At 42.0% G+C, this 18,848-nt stretch overlaps 1 protein-coding gene across 1 annotated transcript in view; it reads right to left on the bottom strand.

Annotated features, from left to right (window-relative positions):
* Positions 1 to 1,299: 1,299 nt before the first annotated feature.
* The window catches only part of LOC306703483 (protocadherin-15-like), a gene marked incomplete at its 5' end in the record, with an annotated part of 129,040 nt that continues 111,491 nt past the window's right edge, over positions 1,300 to 18,848 (bottom strand). The window contains 8 exons of the mRNA XM_079169461.1: positions 1,300 to 1,416; positions 2,140 to 4,076; positions 4,239 to 4,353; positions 5,847 to 5,920; positions 6,067 to 6,105; positions 6,761 to 6,782; positions 13,928 to 14,047; positions 16,546 to 16,764. Coding sequence (XP_079025587.1) covers positions 2,163 to 4,076; positions 4,239 to 4,353; positions 5,847 to 5,920; positions 6,067 to 6,105; positions 6,761 to 6,782; positions 13,928 to 14,047; positions 16,546 to 16,764 — 2,503 coding nt within the window. The 3' untranslated portion in view covers positions 1,300 to 1,416; positions 2,140 to 2,162. The remainder of the gene's footprint in view (positions 1,417 to 2,139; positions 4,077 to 4,238; positions 4,354 to 5,846; positions 5,921 to 6,066; positions 6,106 to 6,760; positions 6,783 to 13,927; positions 14,048 to 16,545; positions 16,765 to 18,848) is intronic.

Here is an 18,848-nt window from a genome sequence, read left to right as displayed (position 1 = left end):
TCGGTTAATAAATGATCATGAGCAGAGTGGATCTGTATCATGTAAAGGGGTTAAAAATACCGCATTCTGCAGTTACAAAAGTCCTTATAAAAACACTATAATCAGACTGTCATATCTCACTGTTGAAATACAGCGATAACATTCATGTGGGTATTTTGTCTTTAATGTCATATGTTAGATTCTCCATCTCTGTTAGATACAAAATAGACAAAAATAATTTCATATAATTTCAGAAATTTCCAAAAACATTGTCAAGTGATCACGACATAAAATAATCAAGACAATCTTAATTATTTGCAAGTAAAATGCTATTAGGAAAAAATAATTTTCTTTTACTTTATCATAGACTGTATAATCACAATTCTGTAAATATCTATAGTGAAATTAAATACAATCTCTTTGTGATCTGTTTAATAAAAAACAAAAAAACTCAAACTGAGAAAAGAAAGTTAAACATGGAATCACTCAATAAAGGAGGCCCATCTTCTGTCTTGAGTAAAGACTTAAAATTACAGTCAACGGTTCACATAAAAATTCATTTTTCTTTGAGGCACTCATTGCCTTGCAGCTCTATGGTCCCATCTGTAATAGCCCTGTCTTTGATACACGCTTGGTCAAAGTAAGCTTTAATGTACTATGGTTAAATAAAATGACTTTAAGTGTAATCGCCTGTCGTAGACAGTGATCAGAGCTTATCCACTTGAGGCACACAATCATTTTTTTATGATCATTTTCTTCACAAAGACAATGTGGTAAAGATAGTAAAATAACAAAAAGGAGATGTAATTTCTGCATGGTAAGTCAGAGTTTTGTCATTGGTATGTGCAGGCTGTTCCAGGGTCCCATCCATAACTCTTCCTCGTCTGATAATGTGTGGTCACTGTGAGACTCCAGTGTCTCCCTACTCTCCCTGTGGTTGTCAACTGAAGTCTCCTGCTCCTCATTGACACAAGGGCCACTGCTGTTTCTGTCAATCAAGACCTTGGCAATATTGGTTTTGGAACCAAAACTTTTAAGATCTGTGATGGTAGATCCAAGGGAGCCACAGGAGGGCCGACTGTTGAGGTTGATGTCCACGTTACAGGGAACACACGTACCTGCTCCATTTTCTGTATCGTTTCCTGTGCCATCATCGCCAAGAATGGGTGGGGGTTCTTCATGAGTCACCCCCAACTTGTCTAGTTTTTTAAAATGCTTACCGAGCCGGCACGGAGAGCCCACCTTCAAGTTGTTTGGGTGAGGTGGCCGCCAAGTTCGGACGATAGTGCCGTTCTGTGCGAGATAGACGTTCCCGTTGATGTTGCTGTGGCTGTTGGGGAGTCGGTTTCGCTGAGTCTCTGTGGTGCTCTCCTCTCCTGTGGAGCTGGTCTCATTCTCCCGATCTACCACCAGCTTAATCCGCTTCTTTTTCCCAGGCTGAGGAGGAGAGAAGGGGTCAAAGTCAATATATAGGTTTTACAGAAGGTGCAGTATACATAAAAAAAAGCAAACATCAACAATGCAGATAGCTAGCTAGGTTGTACACTAGGTATCAACATCATGGTATTCACAGGGAATTCTCGCCATAATGTTTTTGTTTTTAGAAGAATTTATGCTCATATATACTGAAACAAAGATGTCTTCCACAAACCTAATTAATGCTAACAATCAAATATGGACATCCAACCATAAAATAGTGTTTTTACAGTAATATAACTGCACTTTTAAGTGGAATTGTTGTACTACAAAATAAATCATACTTCTGAAAAATATCAAGTATCTGCAGTTCTGTGTCAGAACAGAATTTATGGCGAGAACTCTTATTTTTCTATGGAAAAGAGTAATACTGTGTATTCAAAATGACAGGAAAAGATTCAGTAAAACCAGATACTGCAACATGCAAAATCTCACAGCAGAAACAAGAGTATAATGTTATACAAAAGGCACAGGCATAAAAAGACTCTCAGGAAACATCAAAGAGAGGAATAAGTCAAAGGTGTAAGAAAGAGAGCAAGACTCTGATGTTTTGCAGCAGGAAACCACCAACGTTTTTTCTTGCTTGGGGGAAATGAGGAAAAAGTGGACGTTTGAAACACTCTGCAGTGGCAAGCAATATTTCTTCACTCCCATGCAAGGGTAATTGATTTTATTCACTCTTACTTCACAGTGGACAATATCTCTCTCTAGAAGGCAGTTGAGTTTCCTTCAGACTCATCCGACGTAGCTTCTTCTGTTTCTGAGTCCTTCGAAGCACTGCCGGCCTCTGATGCGGATCTACTGGCTGATGACTTGTCAGAGGAGATGGCGTCCTCGTCCACCTCAGTGATAGGGGACAGTCCTCCGTATGTTTCTACAGAGGTGTCACCGATGCTCCTGATCTCGGAGCTGTATGATGGACCAGTATAGGAAGTAGAGGGCCCAGGGTCTCTGGACCCCACACTGGACCTCGAGGGCGATGCGTCATCACTGAGCTCACTGGCTGACTCTTTGCTCTCGTCAGCAGTCTCAGATTCTTCCTCATCCTCTTCTTCACTCTCCTCTGTGATTGTGTCCTCAGATCCGCGGCTCAGAATGGACTTTTGAGAATGCCGGCTGCCACTGGTGGACCGGGATCCAGCTGAACTCTCCTCGCTTCCCAGGGAACTCTGGTCTGTCATCTGTCTGCCGGATGAAGAGCCTTCACCGGACTCTGAACCAGACATTTTCCTCTGGCTGGACCCTCGGGACATAGAGCCTTCACTTCCTGACTCTGCCTCACTGGCTGTCCCTGTCCCTGACTCATCCTCACTGAGTTCTTTACTGGACTTCTCTGAGGCCACTGTGCTTCCTGATGATCTGGTCCTTTGTGACGACCGAACACTTGAGCCAGATAAAGATGCAGCGTTACCCGCGCTACCGCTGCCACTCTCACTTGCACTTTCACTTACTCCGGTACCAGTCCTACTGCCACTTCCACTTCCACTTCCACTCCCACTTCCACTCCCACTTCCACTCTCACTGATGCCTGAAGCGCTGCTCCCCTTGCTGGCCTCAGTAGCTGATGATCTCATAGAAGAGCGGGCAGAAGACCCACTTTCTTTAGTGCTCCCTGAAGCCTCTCCTTCATCAGACTCTTCATCAGAGTCTTTTTCTGTCCCTGAATCTTTTTCTGTGCTTGTTTCCTTCTCTGTTGTTGTGCCTGTTCCTGATTCTGTTTCTTTCTCAGACTCTGACTCTTTCTCAGACTCTGAGTCTTTCTCAGTTTCTGATTCTTTCTCTGTGGCCGATGACTTCTCTGACTCTGACTCTTTCTCCGACTCTGATTCTATTTCAGTCCCAGATTCTTTCTCACTGATGGATTCCTTTTCTGTTTCTTCTCCTTCAGATTTGGACTTGCTTTCTTCATCAGAATCCCCCGGCTCCTCATCAGGCTCTTCCTCTGAGTCCACAGTGCTTTCATTGGCATCATCCCGGTCCAAATCTACTTTCAGATAATCTCTGTCAATACTGCTTTTCTCCGAGGATTCTTCATCAGAGTCTTTCTCCCGACCGCTTCCGCTTCCACTTGCACCTGCTTCTGGCTCACTTTCTGTAACACTAATGGACACTTTAGACTTGTCATCTTCACTGGCGACTTGTGAGGCCTCCTCATCTCTCTCGCTGCCTGTGGCCGAGGCACGACTCACACTACTTTGTGACTTCCTCCGAAACTGCATCCTGTTGCCTAAATTGATTTTCTTCAAAACCTTGCCAAGCCGGCTGCGGGTATCAGACTTGCTATCGATAGGTCCCAAAGCTGCTGGTCCACCACTCAGACTCTCCTGGCTGTCAATACGACGGGCTGACATCAGTTTGGCGTAATCCTGGTCCTTCTTCCCGGCACCAAACATCTTGAACATCTTGGCTTTCTTCCATGGAGATGTGCCAGAAGGACCAGCATCAGACGGCTGCTTACTGGCTGCCAGGAGTTTGCTGAGTTTCATGACAGACTTCAGTCTTTTGGCAGCCTTAGAAGGCCCTGCTGGCTCAGCTTGTTCGATTTCATCCCCTGGCGGCATGTCCCTAAATGCAACCCTCTTGGATCCACCTCGACCACGTCCCCTGCCTCTGCCCCGCCCCTAAGACAGTCATATTTAATTCAGCAACTTTTTGTGATGATAAATCAGGGTTAACACTTTGCTTTCAATAATAGATTGGACACACAACCTATTAAGACAATAATTAACAATCTTGACATTATCAATGCAAGTATGGAATTCATATCTAAGGAAAGATAATACCTCGGCGCCTTGAGGACTGTAGAAATACCCATCATCCTCCATGATCACCTCTCCATATTCATCATACATGGGAGATATCAGCCTCCTCCGGCTGCCATACTGAGGAATGTCATACCTGAAAAATAGATTCACACAAAACATGAACAAGAACACAGGGTTTATAATTACTGTGGACTACCTTGACCCTTAACTTGTGATTTGAATAATTCCTAAACTAAACAAGACGGCATAGGATAGGCAGTAATTGCTGTGGTGATTTACTGCACTTTGTAAGTTTGGAGGGATATAATAGAAAGAAAGAAAGTTGCAGAGGCTGACAGAGCTTTTAAAAAAAAAAAAAAACATAGTGGAGTACATATTTGCCTGTGTTTGTCAAAGTACTACTAAGTAATGCCTAAAAGGCCATTAAAACACTTGAACTTGACTAAAATCTGGTTGCATAACTCTTCTCCAATGTGCTGTTTTTTATTCCAGCGCATGAGTGCCTATAAGATCCAATACTACCTTCCAAAGAGAGCAGAATGCAGTTCTTTTTTTTTTGCCAATTGAGATTAAGATTAAAGACAAGGAAGAAGAGATTTAATCATTTATCTATTATATTTGTATATCACACTTTTAATATTTCAACCATTAGGTTGCCTGCATTAGTGTGGTGGATGACCTCAATTAGCTTGGATCATTGATACTGAACATTGATACTGAACATGTCATCGCCACCTTCTGAACATGTGAAGGCGGCGCATTGCACGGTCTGGTGATTGTCAGATTAAAAGCTTGACCGCTATTACAGTGTGCTCAGCGCATCTAGAAACACATCAAAGGCATCCAGTCACAGTGATGATGGCACACTCATTAGCAATAGCAGCTTTTACAATGAACGTTGTGACATACTGTTCAAATATAATTACAGCTTGTTGCAAATGAAAGCCAGCGTGATTCAAACAGCGTGAGCAACAGCTGAGGTAATTAGAGTTTGTAAAGATTACATACAGTAAGTCGCTGAGCAACTACGAAGGCAGTTACAATTCTTAATTTCAATATGGTAGCTTTTAAACTTTGTCAGATTTTCTTTCAGCATTTTAAGCCTGTAAAGTTCAGAATCTTCTCCCTCTTTTGATAAACTTGTAATTCCCCAGTGTGGTGCAAGTCACCTGCCATAGAGCGGGGGCGTTTAATGAATAACAATTTCCCAGCATCTGTTACTTTGAGTTCCATGTTTTCCCTCTTTAGACCATATGGGCTATGTAACAGGCAAGCCAAAACACCCTCTATCCAATAAACCATGGGCAAACACTATCACACTCTGAGGTGCTCGACTCAAGGCAGCATAATTGATCTCATTTGATGGGAGTAGAAAGGGTAACCGCTCGGATGTTATGTACAGCTGAGGGGGAAGCACAAGTTATGCTCATCATTTTATTTTTGAACTTCTTTAAAATGCTTGCCTCGCCCCAAGGACCTAAGACTTGGGAGCTGGAAGGCAAGGTCCCAATAAATAAAGTCCTAATGATGTTATTTTTGCAGCTTTAAATGAACCGAAGGAGATCTGTTCCATGGATCAGAGTACGCATGATGACAGATGAGACAGTGGGTCAACAGCATGCTCACCCTTGGTCATAATTATAGTAGTCTTGTGTGTAGTAGTCCTGGCCTGGGTCGATACCTGACTCCATGGAGAGTTCCTTCATTTCAGAGAGGCAGAGAGAGAGAAATTACTCAGCACTCCTCGGAGAAAGACAGAAGAAGAAGAGCAGCAGCAGCATACAGGGCGAGTATATAGCAGAATACTACAATCCCTGTGAATTAAGAAAAGCAGGAGGGTTTCTACCTCAGGTCTCAGAAGAGATGGCCTCAGCAGTTGCTGTTGCTGCCAAAGATTAGTACAGAGGAAGGATAAGGTAATGAAAGGAAGGGATGGTCAGGAGAGACACAAACATAAGGAAGAGTTCACTCTACACATTTCAGATTTAAATCCAGACAGTGCAGGCTTGTTTTATGTGTCTTGTTAGGTCTACGTTATACACAATAGAGGAGCAAGATGAAAAGATTGATACAATATTGATAGAAATGAAACAAGGGAAAAGTGGGAAGATGTTAGTCAAGCATCAGAGTAAGTAAGAAATTGCAACAACAAATAAAACATCCTGCGTGTGTGTCAGATGCTGACAGTTCATAGATTATTTGAAGGTGACAAAAAAAAGAAAGAATTTAAAGTCAAACAGAGTCACTTTGTTTGGTCTCTGATTAGTTTTCTTTTTCTAACACAGGAGAAAAAGTCATCCAAATGCTTATCTGCTGTTTGACAGGAACATTGAGGAATACAACAGACTTCAAACCTAAACTGTAATGTCAGTGTCAGAAGTCCTATCACCGGGATCTTCTCGTAGTCTCATTCAGAGTTTTCCATCAAGTCAGTTGTAGATAAGAATAATAGGATATAAGCTGCCTCAACCTGCTTTGAGAGTGACAAAATGTCTTGGCGCAACAATGAGATAAGAACACATCACAACAGGAATGCTTACCTGTCTGCCGTAGCCTCGCCTGCTGTGTGCCGCAGAAAGGAGGAAACGAGACAAATAATGAATATGGATCGACAGCAACATTTCAAGTGCTTTTAAAATAATTGAATTGTTAGGTCTACAGCACTACATTCTGCTGACCAGTGAGTCAATTGTAGATGTACTTACTGTGCATTTTCATATGTTAAATTACAGAGTTGCAGATATTATTCAGTTAAAAAAAAAAAAAAGGATGCCCGAGGCCACAATGTTATCGTGCTGGTGTGAGCTGTTTTTCCCAATGTTATCTCTTCCAAACAGGGAGAAAAAAAAGAAGATAGAATAAATGCAAATATCAAAGAGGCTGGGAAGATTGGAGTTTGAAAAAAAATCAGTGTTCATACAGAAAGAAATCTCCGAGCAGATATAAAAAAAAAGGGCATTGTGATTCAGGGAGGAATTACTGACTCCAAGAATGTTAATAAAATTGTCTTTAGTTATCACGTCAGAATGTGCCATTTTCTATCAACAGACGGCAAAGTAAATTTTAGGACTTCCACTCCGTCAAAGACTTTAACAACAACTCAGAGCTGCTCCTGAGGACAACAATGCATCTGCAGCGCATTCAGTACAAGTCAATGAGAAACGGCGAGTAATGGAGCAGCCCGGCTGAACCCTCCAGTTTCACAAGCGTACAACTGTAACCTGTCTGGGACCATAAATAATGACGACTTTTGCACTCAGATATATGGCCAAGCAATGATGTGAGCTTCCTCAGGAGAGCTGTAATCTGTTATTACGGGCAGGGACCAGGGGACAGGGCACAGCCATATGGCCACACCTCCCAGGCAGAGTGGATGATGGGAGTGGGATCTGATGGATGACCTGTTGGCTTGGCTGCTGGCTACTGCTGATTCATGAAACATCAAGAGAAATGGCCCAGTGGACAGCAGCCATAGGACGTTTGCACAAGCGGGGACTTGGGGGAAGATAGGTGATAAGGTAATGTTGTAGAAAAAGAGGTGAGAGAGTTGAGCTCAGAATTACAGCAAGACTTGAATCCTGAAGAACCCAGTGTATTACATCAACAACAGTAAGGTGATCTTCACTAACAACTAGCTTTACATTTTTGTCACTACACATTTCTATGTAGAAAACAATACAATCATTTTTACTATTGTGCCACAAATACCTTAACACATTTACATAACCCGTCGTAGCAGAAATTAAAGTTAAAGGATTAGTTCAAAATGTTGGGAAATATGCTTATTCTTGCTGCGAGTCAGATGATATCTAGTGGTATTGATCTTCTAATCAAACTCTCGGTACAAAAGCGACTAACATATTGACCAAAATGTTGACCAACAATGAAAATGAAAAAAGAGCAGGTGGATTTTTTCACGCGACAAGGATCTCTCTGAATAGTATTTTGTGTGTACATATATATACTGATTGCAGCCTAATATTTTGAATATCATAAGGTCTTTGGTTTGTATTTTCTTGAAGATACTATGATGAGATCTGGTGATTTGAAACAGTATCATATTTGAAATTTCTTCTTAAAACATACTATCATTGTTAAGTTTATCTTGATTTTCGATCCCTTATTTTCAAACTTTTCTTGAGAAAAGTTACTTTAATTATTAATACTGGTGAAAAGTTTGATTTCTGTCTTCCAAGTGATCGTTAGTGCATTGAATTATCAGTAAGGACACACAAAAGAAACCTTGTAAAAATGGAACAGAAAGAATACCATTCATTAACGCCTGCTGCTCTTTGGGTGAAACAAAAAACTGCATGTGAGCTGCTTGCCTTTTACAAAAGAGATTACCCCATGTCGTGAACATGGAATACAGAATTAGCAGGCCTTCGATCTGCCCATCAGGGGAACGTTTGATGAATCAAACATAACATTGCTCTGGAAAGGAGGGATGCTAAGACCATTTGCCTTAGGCCATGGAGGGTGAAACAAACACATGAAGGGTATGTGGGAGAAAGACAGAGAGGAGTCGAAGTGGGAAAAAAAAGCTGAGCACAAAAAAAAGGAAGCGAGAGGGGGACAGAGGCCGCATTGCAATGAGTGTAAAGAAGGTAATAGAATCTCCCGAGAACCACGAGGAAAGATTAACAAGAAGAGGCCAAGGATCGGAGAGTATTAGAGCCAACTACAGGGGAGAAGAAGTGAGAGAGAAACACAGACAAATGGGACAGGCAGAAGGTCAGAGAGATGGAAAGAAAAGGAGAGGGTAACAGTAGTTGACAGTCCCACAGGCAGCGGCCCTAGTTAACGATTGATTGGTTCTCTAATTAGCCTTTTCCAGTGTGCACCCGAACATCACAGTGACTACTTTATCATGCTGGGAGGATCTCTGCAGACATGTGAATAGACAGGTCCCCCAGAGGTTGGCTCTCTTCATTCAACATGAGCCTGCCGGGTAACCCAGTCGATGTATTTTTATAGCCCAAATAAGATGTTTTCACTTAGGAGTGCCTGGCCCTGTCGTATCTGCATTCAACTGTATTAAATTTTTTAAAAAAGGATTTACTTAGTGTAATATCCAATTTAATTTCATGTAATGTTGTTGTTTATATTTGTAGATTCTTTTTTTCTTTCTGTGTATATTGTTCCCTTGCTCAAGGGTGGATATGACAATTAGTTCGCTGCATCACACATCTGAAACATTTATACCTCACATTCATTCATCACAGTAAGTAGTTTAAAAAAATGTAATATGGTTTCATAGTATTTGCATTCCTTTGGGGGAATTCTGAACAGCTATGGTAATTTTCCCTCATTTGAAAAAAAAACAAACATTTAACATTATTATTTACCTAATTTGGATTCTGCACAAAGCAACAGCATCCTAAATATTCATGCTCTGCTCTTAGGTGAAGAAGTCAAATATGCAGCCAGAAAAAAAGGTTTAGGAAACAGGCCGCCGGGCTTTGAGATTTATAAATGTTGGTGTTTAGTGTAATCAAATTAAAGGAGCTTTGGTTTTGAAATGTTAAGATTATGAACTGAAATAACCTATACCACCAACTATAACCTATAATATGAACTCTGGGGTATGCATAACACACTATCATACCATAGATCTCATCGCAGTTTAGATAATTCAAACATGCAAAACGGGGCCAAACTGACTGACTGTATATGCAAGCCCCTTTTATGTTCTAATGCAAGCCCGTGAGCACATTGTACAGCCAATGTGGCAGAGCGGAGTACATTTCTTGGCAGCTGGCACTACCATTTGATTTCCACACAAAGTATCAAGGGAAAATTTTTTTTTTTTCTGAAAGACCCACACAGTCAAACTCGTCAGACTTGGCTAACGCTTATACAAAATACTACCAACTGTGCAGAAAATAAAACATAGTTATAAACCAGAAAAGCAGGCATGGATATGTATAAATGGAAATAATGAGAGTGCGGAGACAGAGAGAAAAAGTCAGAACGCTGTGGATTGAGAGGAAGAGTGCTCAGCAGTGTTTGGGCTGTTGTAGTTCAATTGGCTTGTCTGCTGAACGTCTGTTGCCATGTTCAGTTCACTCGTTCCATTTTCAGCATAGTTCACACTTGTTGTCGAGTTGATTTGGACTGCAGTGCTGGAGTTTGTTGTTTTTGGCGTGCTCTGCTCATCCCAGGGATCACAGCTGTGCAGTTTGTTAGCACCTTCTGATTCTTCAGTCACTTGTGGTTTCTTGTTAAACTTGGGCACCTTGCAAGTTTTGTCTACTTGGCTGTACAGATTGGCAACAGATCTCTCTATGTCGGCTAGATTCTGGATGTTTTTCAGGATGCCTTTAAGTTCCTTTTTCCCGACATCAGTTTGTGATGTGTCAAGAGGAGGGGGATGATTTCGCTCTGAAACGGGGCGAAGAGAGGAGACGGACGGCAAAAAGGTTGGAACAAACTGGACGACTGGGCGTGACTGAACGTTGATAGCGGGTGAGGGTGAGGAAGGGAGAGGCGGGGGAGGGAGAGGCGGGGGAGGGAGGGGAGGAAGAGGCGGTGGAGGGAGGGGCGGGGGAGGAAGAGGCGGTGGAGGTGGGGGCGCAACCTGTTCATTGACAGGAGGAGGAGAGGAGGGAGGGGAATGTTGAGGTTCATGAACGTAGGGGGGTGAAGGTGGAGAAGAAGGTGGACTAGAGGGAGGAGATGTGGGTGGGGGAGGTGGATGTCGCCGTGGAGGAGGAGGCGCAGGATTTTCTGGTGGGTCTGGTATGATCTCCACTGTGATGTGACAAGGCTGAACTGTCACGTAGCTGGAGATGCTGGAGCTGAACTTCCTGAGGTCGGGTGGTGACGGTCTCTGGCTAGCAAGGGGCCTTGGGTCATCTCCCTGATTAATGATATTGCTGGGGGGCACATCCCTGCCCACAGAAGTGGTGCTGTAGGGGTAATCTATGATGGAGAGCAGAGTTTCTGAGGTCAGCTCCAGCATGTCATCGCTGTCTCTATCCCTGACAACGATGGAGCAGAGGGAGCCTTGGGAGCCACTGCTCTGCTTGAGGGTTTGTTCCAGGAGGATCTGTTGCTCAAACTGCCTGGCCTTATCACGGACTGACAACTTGGTCTCTGTACTGCTACTCAGGCGAAGCGTTTCCAAACTCTCCGGCCTTCGCCCGCCGCTCACGGCTGCTTTGAGTAACTGGAGCTCCCAGTCGTCTGGGTCCAAAAGAGCTTGTCTCCTTGGCACCTCATAACCATGCAGCCCATCGTGAATGCGAACAGGCATTGACCAGACATACTCCGACCCCGCAGAGTGGGCAGGAGAAAAGGAGAAGCGCTCTTCAGACGGAGAGACCTCAGGGCTGCTGTCATCGTACACAGGGTTGTGAGTGGTGAGTGGGTTGCGATCAGAGAGGATGGTCACGTTGCTCTCCGACTTGGACAGGTTGACATGCAACGCTCCGTTGCCGCGGGCTGCATTGGCGCGACAGGCAAAGGTGCCAAGAATCCTCTGGTGGTCGGCCTCCTCAATGACAGACTTTTTAACCCTGCCCCAGTAAAAAAAAGTGGAGGTGAAGAAGAAAAAAAAGACTTGAAACAGGTGAAAATTGATGGTCTAAGGGTGAGCGAAGCAAGGGAAAAAAGAGCGAGGCGAAAGCAACACTGCTATCATTTGTTCCTGCATCTTAACTGATTACGACTCTAAGTATTGTGACTGTTACTGAGAACGTCTGCACAGTAAAAAAAAAGATGACTTTTAAAAAGCTTTCGAAGCTTATGCTAAATAATGCAAGTTTTTTAATTAATTAAATATTGATATTTTAAAATTATCATGACAACAGATCTTCTGGGCTTTGGTCCAAAGTAGTACAGTATGATGCAAATAACCAACATCAACCCATATTGGATGCATTAGTGCAGCAATCAGTCACAACACTAAGAGACGTGAAGGTAAAGGCAACAAAGCACATGAGGAGGCACTTGTTCAATGGGACGGGAGAGAGGAGACAGCTAAAGTGATATCAACTGAAGTTCAGTGAATCTAAACAAGGGTACTTCACGTTTCCTGACTACATGGAAGTTAAAGTCGTTCCCTAAGCCTAAACAAACCTTTCAACTGCTACCACTTCACCGAGGTCAATTAACAAAATATATTTAAGCACAAGGGGTATTAATGGTGAAAGATCTTACCATTTGAATGAGGGTTAAGTACATACCAAAATCACATGCTATATATAGTATATGTATATGCTTAGCAAAAGCTACCAGCAAGGGGGGAAACTAGGGTGCCTCCCCTGTGTTATATCATACAAATAATATTAATCGAAGTACTCAGATGTCATATATTTTGGGATTACTTACTGCAGTCTGAATCCAGAGAGACAGGGGAATAGAAATGATGGAGAAGATAGAAACACAGACAGATGGTAAGAAGACTAAAGCAGAACTGTCAGAGGTGTGGATGAAACGTAAGCTTATATATGCTGTGTGTACCTGCAGAGTATGCTAGACTGTTGGCACAAACACACACACAGACGTCGCGTTTTCATGACTTTTGGGGACATTACGTTGCCTTGCACTCATTTTTTGGAGACTCGCCCCAACAATAACTGCTACCAGCCTAACCCTAAATTTAACTTTACCCTTAATCTAGATGTAACCTTAAAGCGAGTCCTCACCCTAAAATGTAATGATGTACGTTATGGACAGACACACACTATACCTCTCTGTATAACAAACTTTACACTAACTTTTAATGGGGTTGTTTATAGGAGCAACTCTTCTTGGAATATAATCCCCAAATAAACGCTGCTCGGCTACAATACAATCCCCACGAGAGCTCTTCTGCCGCAGAATCAAAAGCTTCTGCTTGTTGTTGAGTGTTGGTCAACATCTGTTGCAAACATTACACAAGCTCTTTACAGCTTGCCGTTGAGCTTTTATTCTCTTTTTTATCACGGCGAATGTAATGTTAGTAGCAGTATTTCTTTAAATGCTGTAAATCAAAATGATTAAACCCAGCGGGGCAGCTGTTTGAATTCAATTTAGTCTCATTTAAAATTCCTTTAATCAGCAAGTATTAACAATTCATTAGACGTTCGGGGTATTATTCAAAATGAAAGGAGAAATCAGATGGCAAAACACTAGACATTAAGGTAAGCTCAGGAAGAATTTAATGTAGGTGTTGATGAAAGGATTGTTTAAGTCATTTATAAAAAAACAATTACGAAGCACAGGCCAGACTCTGTATTTGTTTTTGTTCCCAGTAAACTATACAAATATTTTATAAACACAACACACTCTTCTTGCCTTGAAAGAGCGTCTTGCAAAAATGCACACAGTCAAATAACAACACATATATCAGCTCTTATCACAGGCTGTGCTGTGTGGTTTGCTACATTTAAAGTGGACAATGGTTAGGAAGCGAAATAGCAGGAAGATCCATTGATGTAGGTACGAATATGTCTAAAGCAGAAGGTGGATGTCTGAGGTCAACATGCAGAGCTGCCAGGAGTAATTTTAGAAAAGCAGAGGGACATTATTTTGAATATCAGACAACAGCTGGTGTCAAAAGCAGGAGAACACTAAGGCACTGGTACTGGCATTCAACATGAGAGCATTTCTTTTTTCCTGACAAGAAACTCAAAGAAGGGAACCTGCAGACTAAGAGTATCTGCTTATCATGGGAACAGGTGGGATGGGAGGTAGATAAAAAGGGGTCAGGGTTGACTCACATGCTGCTGTCGCCCAGCTCCTCATAGAGGTTAGCAGTGGGAGCACCCGCCGGAGCTGCTTTCCCTCCTGGTGGTAGAGCCATCTGAATCCTGGCAGTTTTGGCACACTCTGCCTGTCGCCTGTGCAAAGTGTCAACATTTACGGTCACCAAGTAATGTCTCTAGTCCACAGAAAAACAACGTCATGCACAGACAGGCAAAGGAAAATCAACCCCAAATGTTTCTTTCACAGTTAACGCAGTTAAGAAGGAACTACTCCTTTCTAGAACCGTGTGGGTAAAAAGTGAGCAGAAGCCAGACACATCACTTATGCATGAAGTCTACCATGAATTAACGATGTGTTTTCACAAGTTTTCTTTTTGAAAAAGGAGGCACATGCAGTAACTGGCAGTAAAAGTAAAGTTCCTGTTATGTTCAGTCATGTCAAATAAATATTGGCGAGAGGCAAAGAATAACTCGATATAATGGGATGATGTTAGCGATGGGACGATGTAGAGTTTGTGGAAAAAGAATGGTTGCTATTTGTTTTATTTGTATTTATCCTCTATTTATGCAGGGTTTACAATCATCTTATTTAAGATTGTTTGTTTTCCACTACAAACATTGATTACTAAAGGAGATGTGTGTCCTATCTGTGATGCAGTAAAAATATGGGGATAATATTGTGAATCGCATTTATTGTGGCCCGGACAATCGTCACATTATATTTCCCTGTCGTCCCATGCCTGGATGAGGTTTAGGTACTAACATCTATTCTTATTTTATTAAAACTGCAGTAAGCTTTCTTTTTGACTGTTGAGGTCAGAAAACAGATTCCCAAGCAAACTAGAAGCTATTTCAATGAAGTTAATTTCTTATGGATAACATGCTGTCGACTGTAAGCTTGCTCAGTCCTCTTCACCAGCTACTTGTTTACTCTGAAAGCTGCACAGAACTATATGTCTTGTTGACTTTGGCTTGATTTTCCTTTCGAATTTCATTAGATGAATCTAAACTGCCAAAATAAAAATTCATTCTGTAACCTACAAGGTGATTCACTGCTGCTTTATGTCATTATACTGGCAGACATTTCCAGAGAGTGCCAATAGGTAGCGTGCATTTTGTTCATTATCTTCACACATTCAACTCGTCTTTAAAAAACGACTGAATAATGAATATGAGAGAGACACACGCACTCCAAGCAATCTCTTGTAAGACATGAAGACAAAAGGATTACTTACTCTTTGAACCTGGTTATTGGTTTTGATTCAGAAGGAATGAGAGAAGACAGGAAGAGAGAGAAATAAGAGACAAAAAAAGTTGAGTAATTGCATAATTTGTCAAGAGTGTAAGCTCCATACAATTCTAACGCTAGGAGGTATTTATTGTTGGGAGGTGACACAACACAGACACGTTGGATTAAGTGACAAACATTATTCATGCAATCCTTTCACAGACAACAAAATATCTTTGCATAACATATATTGTTTATCTATTGAACCAACAGGAGAACATTTTCAGTACGGTCACTCCAATTTCTACCCAAAGTAGCAAGCACTCAAGCCTCCAGCAGTGACTGCAGGGCTACATGCAAAAGTAGCTTTCTCCTTAAGTGAATCTTCTATCAACATAACTTATTCACAACAAAATTCAATTATTCCACATGAATAAACAGATTCATGTTTTAAATATTACGCTCATTCCCAAATTAAGGCAACAGAGAATTATGTTGACACACAGAAACTGATTTCCTAAATCATTTAATTTGACCAAAGTAATGACGCCAACGACAAAGTGCCATCTGCTGTGACAGTTTGTGTGTTAGGTCTAATGTCACCATCAACAGCTTTCTGCTGGGTGTTTGGTCTGTGCATTTGCATAGGGACAACCACTCTGCCCATCTGCCGTGAATAAACATTTCCCAAACATCACTGTTTATGGAACATTTGCAGCATACTAACGATTAGAGGGGATAAGACCCCTACTCCAGCCAGCCAAGAGTTCACCTACCTCACCATCGAACAAAAAACATAAACTGCACAGTGTGTGTGTGTGTGAATGAGAGAGTTTGTACGAGCCAGACTCTGTTTATTGTGTGTGTGTCAGGCAGAGATGATTAAGTAGCGTGAAGACGCACTATGACGGTCACAATTGGCTGTAGATATTTGTCACAAATGAGTGTTAATTAATCTGCTTTCACAGAGCATGAGCAAGGAGATTAGCCCAGCAGAGTGCGCAGTCAGCATGTCTGATGAGAGAGAGAGAGAGAGAGACAGAGATAGAGAGGGAGAGAGAGAGAGAGAGAGAGAGGGAGAGAGACACACACACACACACAAAAAGGCAGCAAACAAGCAAGAACTGCTCTCGATTTATCTTAAAAACCTGACAAATACCCTTTTCAACAACGCTGTTTGCGGTTTTGCGGGCCAGAGGGTACAGAGAACAATAAAATAACAATAAATGTCTGATTAGTCTGTGAGGAGCAAACGTTTCCGCTAAAACCAAGTGAAACACAATATCTCCCAAGACAATGGTCTGCTTAATTAAAATGTATTCCCCTCTTAACTTCCTGACAACAGTTTAAATATGATTAATCGATTGCAGAAGCCAGTGATGATTACTGAGGCGAGAGTACTCACTGTTTGTAGGTGACCATGACAATGAGGATGGCAGGGATGCAGCAGAGGATGATGATGATGGCCAGGGCCAGGAGAGCTCCCTCTGTGTAGCCCACAGCTTGGGCCGCCTTCTTCACACTGGCCACAATGTCAGGGGAGCGGATCTCCAGGATGCGGCCGCCCTCGCCCAGATATGGCTGGAACTCCTTGTTGATTTCCAGCACATTCCCATCGAGAAATCTGTGATTTACAACACATAATAGGAACAGGAGAATAATCTCAATCTTAATCTTGCAAACTCATATTTATCTTAAAGCAGCTATAATCAATATTTGAGTAAAAACAATGTATCGAATGATGATGTGAAGACAATGAGACAATGTGAAAGGGGTTGCTCGCTAATGATGAACCTACAGATAATTATCACCCGAAGCTGCAGCTCAGCTTTACAAAAACTTGCCAAAAAGTTTTAGCTCATTGTTTAGCCCACAGCTTTACTGTTTTGGTTTACTCCCACAGCTCTCACATCTTTCAGTGCAGCACGCAGCTGTTTTCAGGGGAAATGTTCGAAAAACCCACTGTACACTAACTGGCAGATGGCACAGCTAAAGAGCAAGAGATTTCCCTTAAAAGCTGGTAGAGACTAAGCTGCAACCTCCGAGTCTGAAAAGTGAAGCCAATGTGGAAGTGCCTTAACCGTACATTCTTTCTAATAGCCAGCAGGAGGCGACTCCTCTGTTTGCAAAAAAGATGTGTGATTGTATAGAAGTCTATGAGAAAATGACCCTACTTCTCACTTGATTTATTACCTCAGTAAACATTGTGAACATGTGTTTATGTCGCAGTCGCTAGTTTCAAGTCTTCTTTAATACAGCATGATGTTCATTTAATTCATTATTGTCCCATTTAGAGCATAACAGACGACAAAGCAGGGAATGCTTTAGGACGGGCTAACTTGTGGTGGCGTTGTCTGGTCTGGAAGTTGTCATCTTTCTACCAAAAGTGTGTTTTTTCACTCTTTTTCACTCAGAATTTGCATCAATATTGTAGTAAAATGAACATGCATAAAAGCAATCCACTCACTGTTCTCCCATTGTTATTTTGTAACAATAAAGAGTGGCTTTCAAACATTCTGCTTCACAGAGGACTGAGCAAACTGCCACATCAAATTACTGTCATTTCTGTTTTGTTATACTGTAGGTGAATAAATGAGCGGAGATGAAGGTTATCAACTGTATTCTCTGGCAATCCATCCTCTAGAGAGGTCAAATGGTAGAGAGTGCCGTATTCAAGGTGGCATAAGGACACTCTAATGCAAGAATTGTCTCACTATGGTGTCTCTCTCTTTCTCTCTCTATATTCTGACAGGCAAGTCACAGATATATTACATGCAATTACCCCACAACACTGTTAGACACACACTGCATACATAAAAAGCCTTTCTCCTCTAGTCTAAATGATTTTCCTGCCAGTATCCGTGTCTACGGCATCAGACTTGTATTAAAGCAGGGATGCAGCAAGCCTCCCTTAGAATTAGCTTGGCTCTCTTAAAAGCTGCTACTTGTGATAATGGCGACGGTCACAAATTTGGGTTAAACAAGAGCTGTTCTTATGACACAAGTGCCACCTTTTCAATGGCACCGGCCTCAATCCCCCACTTAAAATAACAGTTGAGGCACTCCTCTGATAGTCAAGGACACTAAGCTAATGTCTATAGATTAATTCAATACATACACAAAGCACCTCTAAATGTCATTTGAGTGGAGCAGTTCAAAAGGAACTGAAATGGTCACAATCTCATTTCAAAGACAAGGGGAAGGTTTCTTCCAAGCCACACACAAAACAGAATTGGCAGCAAGCATATAATGACAAATAAAGACCGCAGATACTGTCAGATAGTCCAATGTAAGTCAAGCAGGGGAGCAAATTGGTTAGGAGTGAAGGGGACAACTCAGAAAGGGGGTGTTTCCTATTGATTGGCGACTGTCATGCTCTGATGGAGGTGCCTTTTTTAAGATTAGTGTCTGATCGGTTTGACAGAGGGGCTGAATAACACGAGAAAGGTGAGATTGTTCTCAGGCAGCAGCTCAGACTATTCGTTCTTCTGAAGGGATGAAATGGTGTCATGTAGGCACTTTTTCTCTGTTGCTTTAATAGCATGTGAACATGTTCTCTCAGCGGTCCAACAGAAACAGAAATCTCTCCATCTCCATGTCCCCAAACAAAAGGAATAAAACGTGTTGTTGGCATTTCTGCAGGCTCTTTAAAGGCTCTGGCATGACGGATTAAATGGACTCATTGAAATACTCCCTGCTTCACTCTCA

Source organism: Pholis gunnellus, assembly GCF_910591455.1.
Source record: "Pholis gunnellus genome assembly, chromosome: 11".
NCBI lineage: Eukaryota > Metazoa > Chordata > Actinopteri > Perciformes > Pholidae > Pholis > Pholis gunnellus.
Note: the sequence above shows the minus strand (reverse complement) of the source record. Positions and strands in the feature narration are given on the sequence as shown.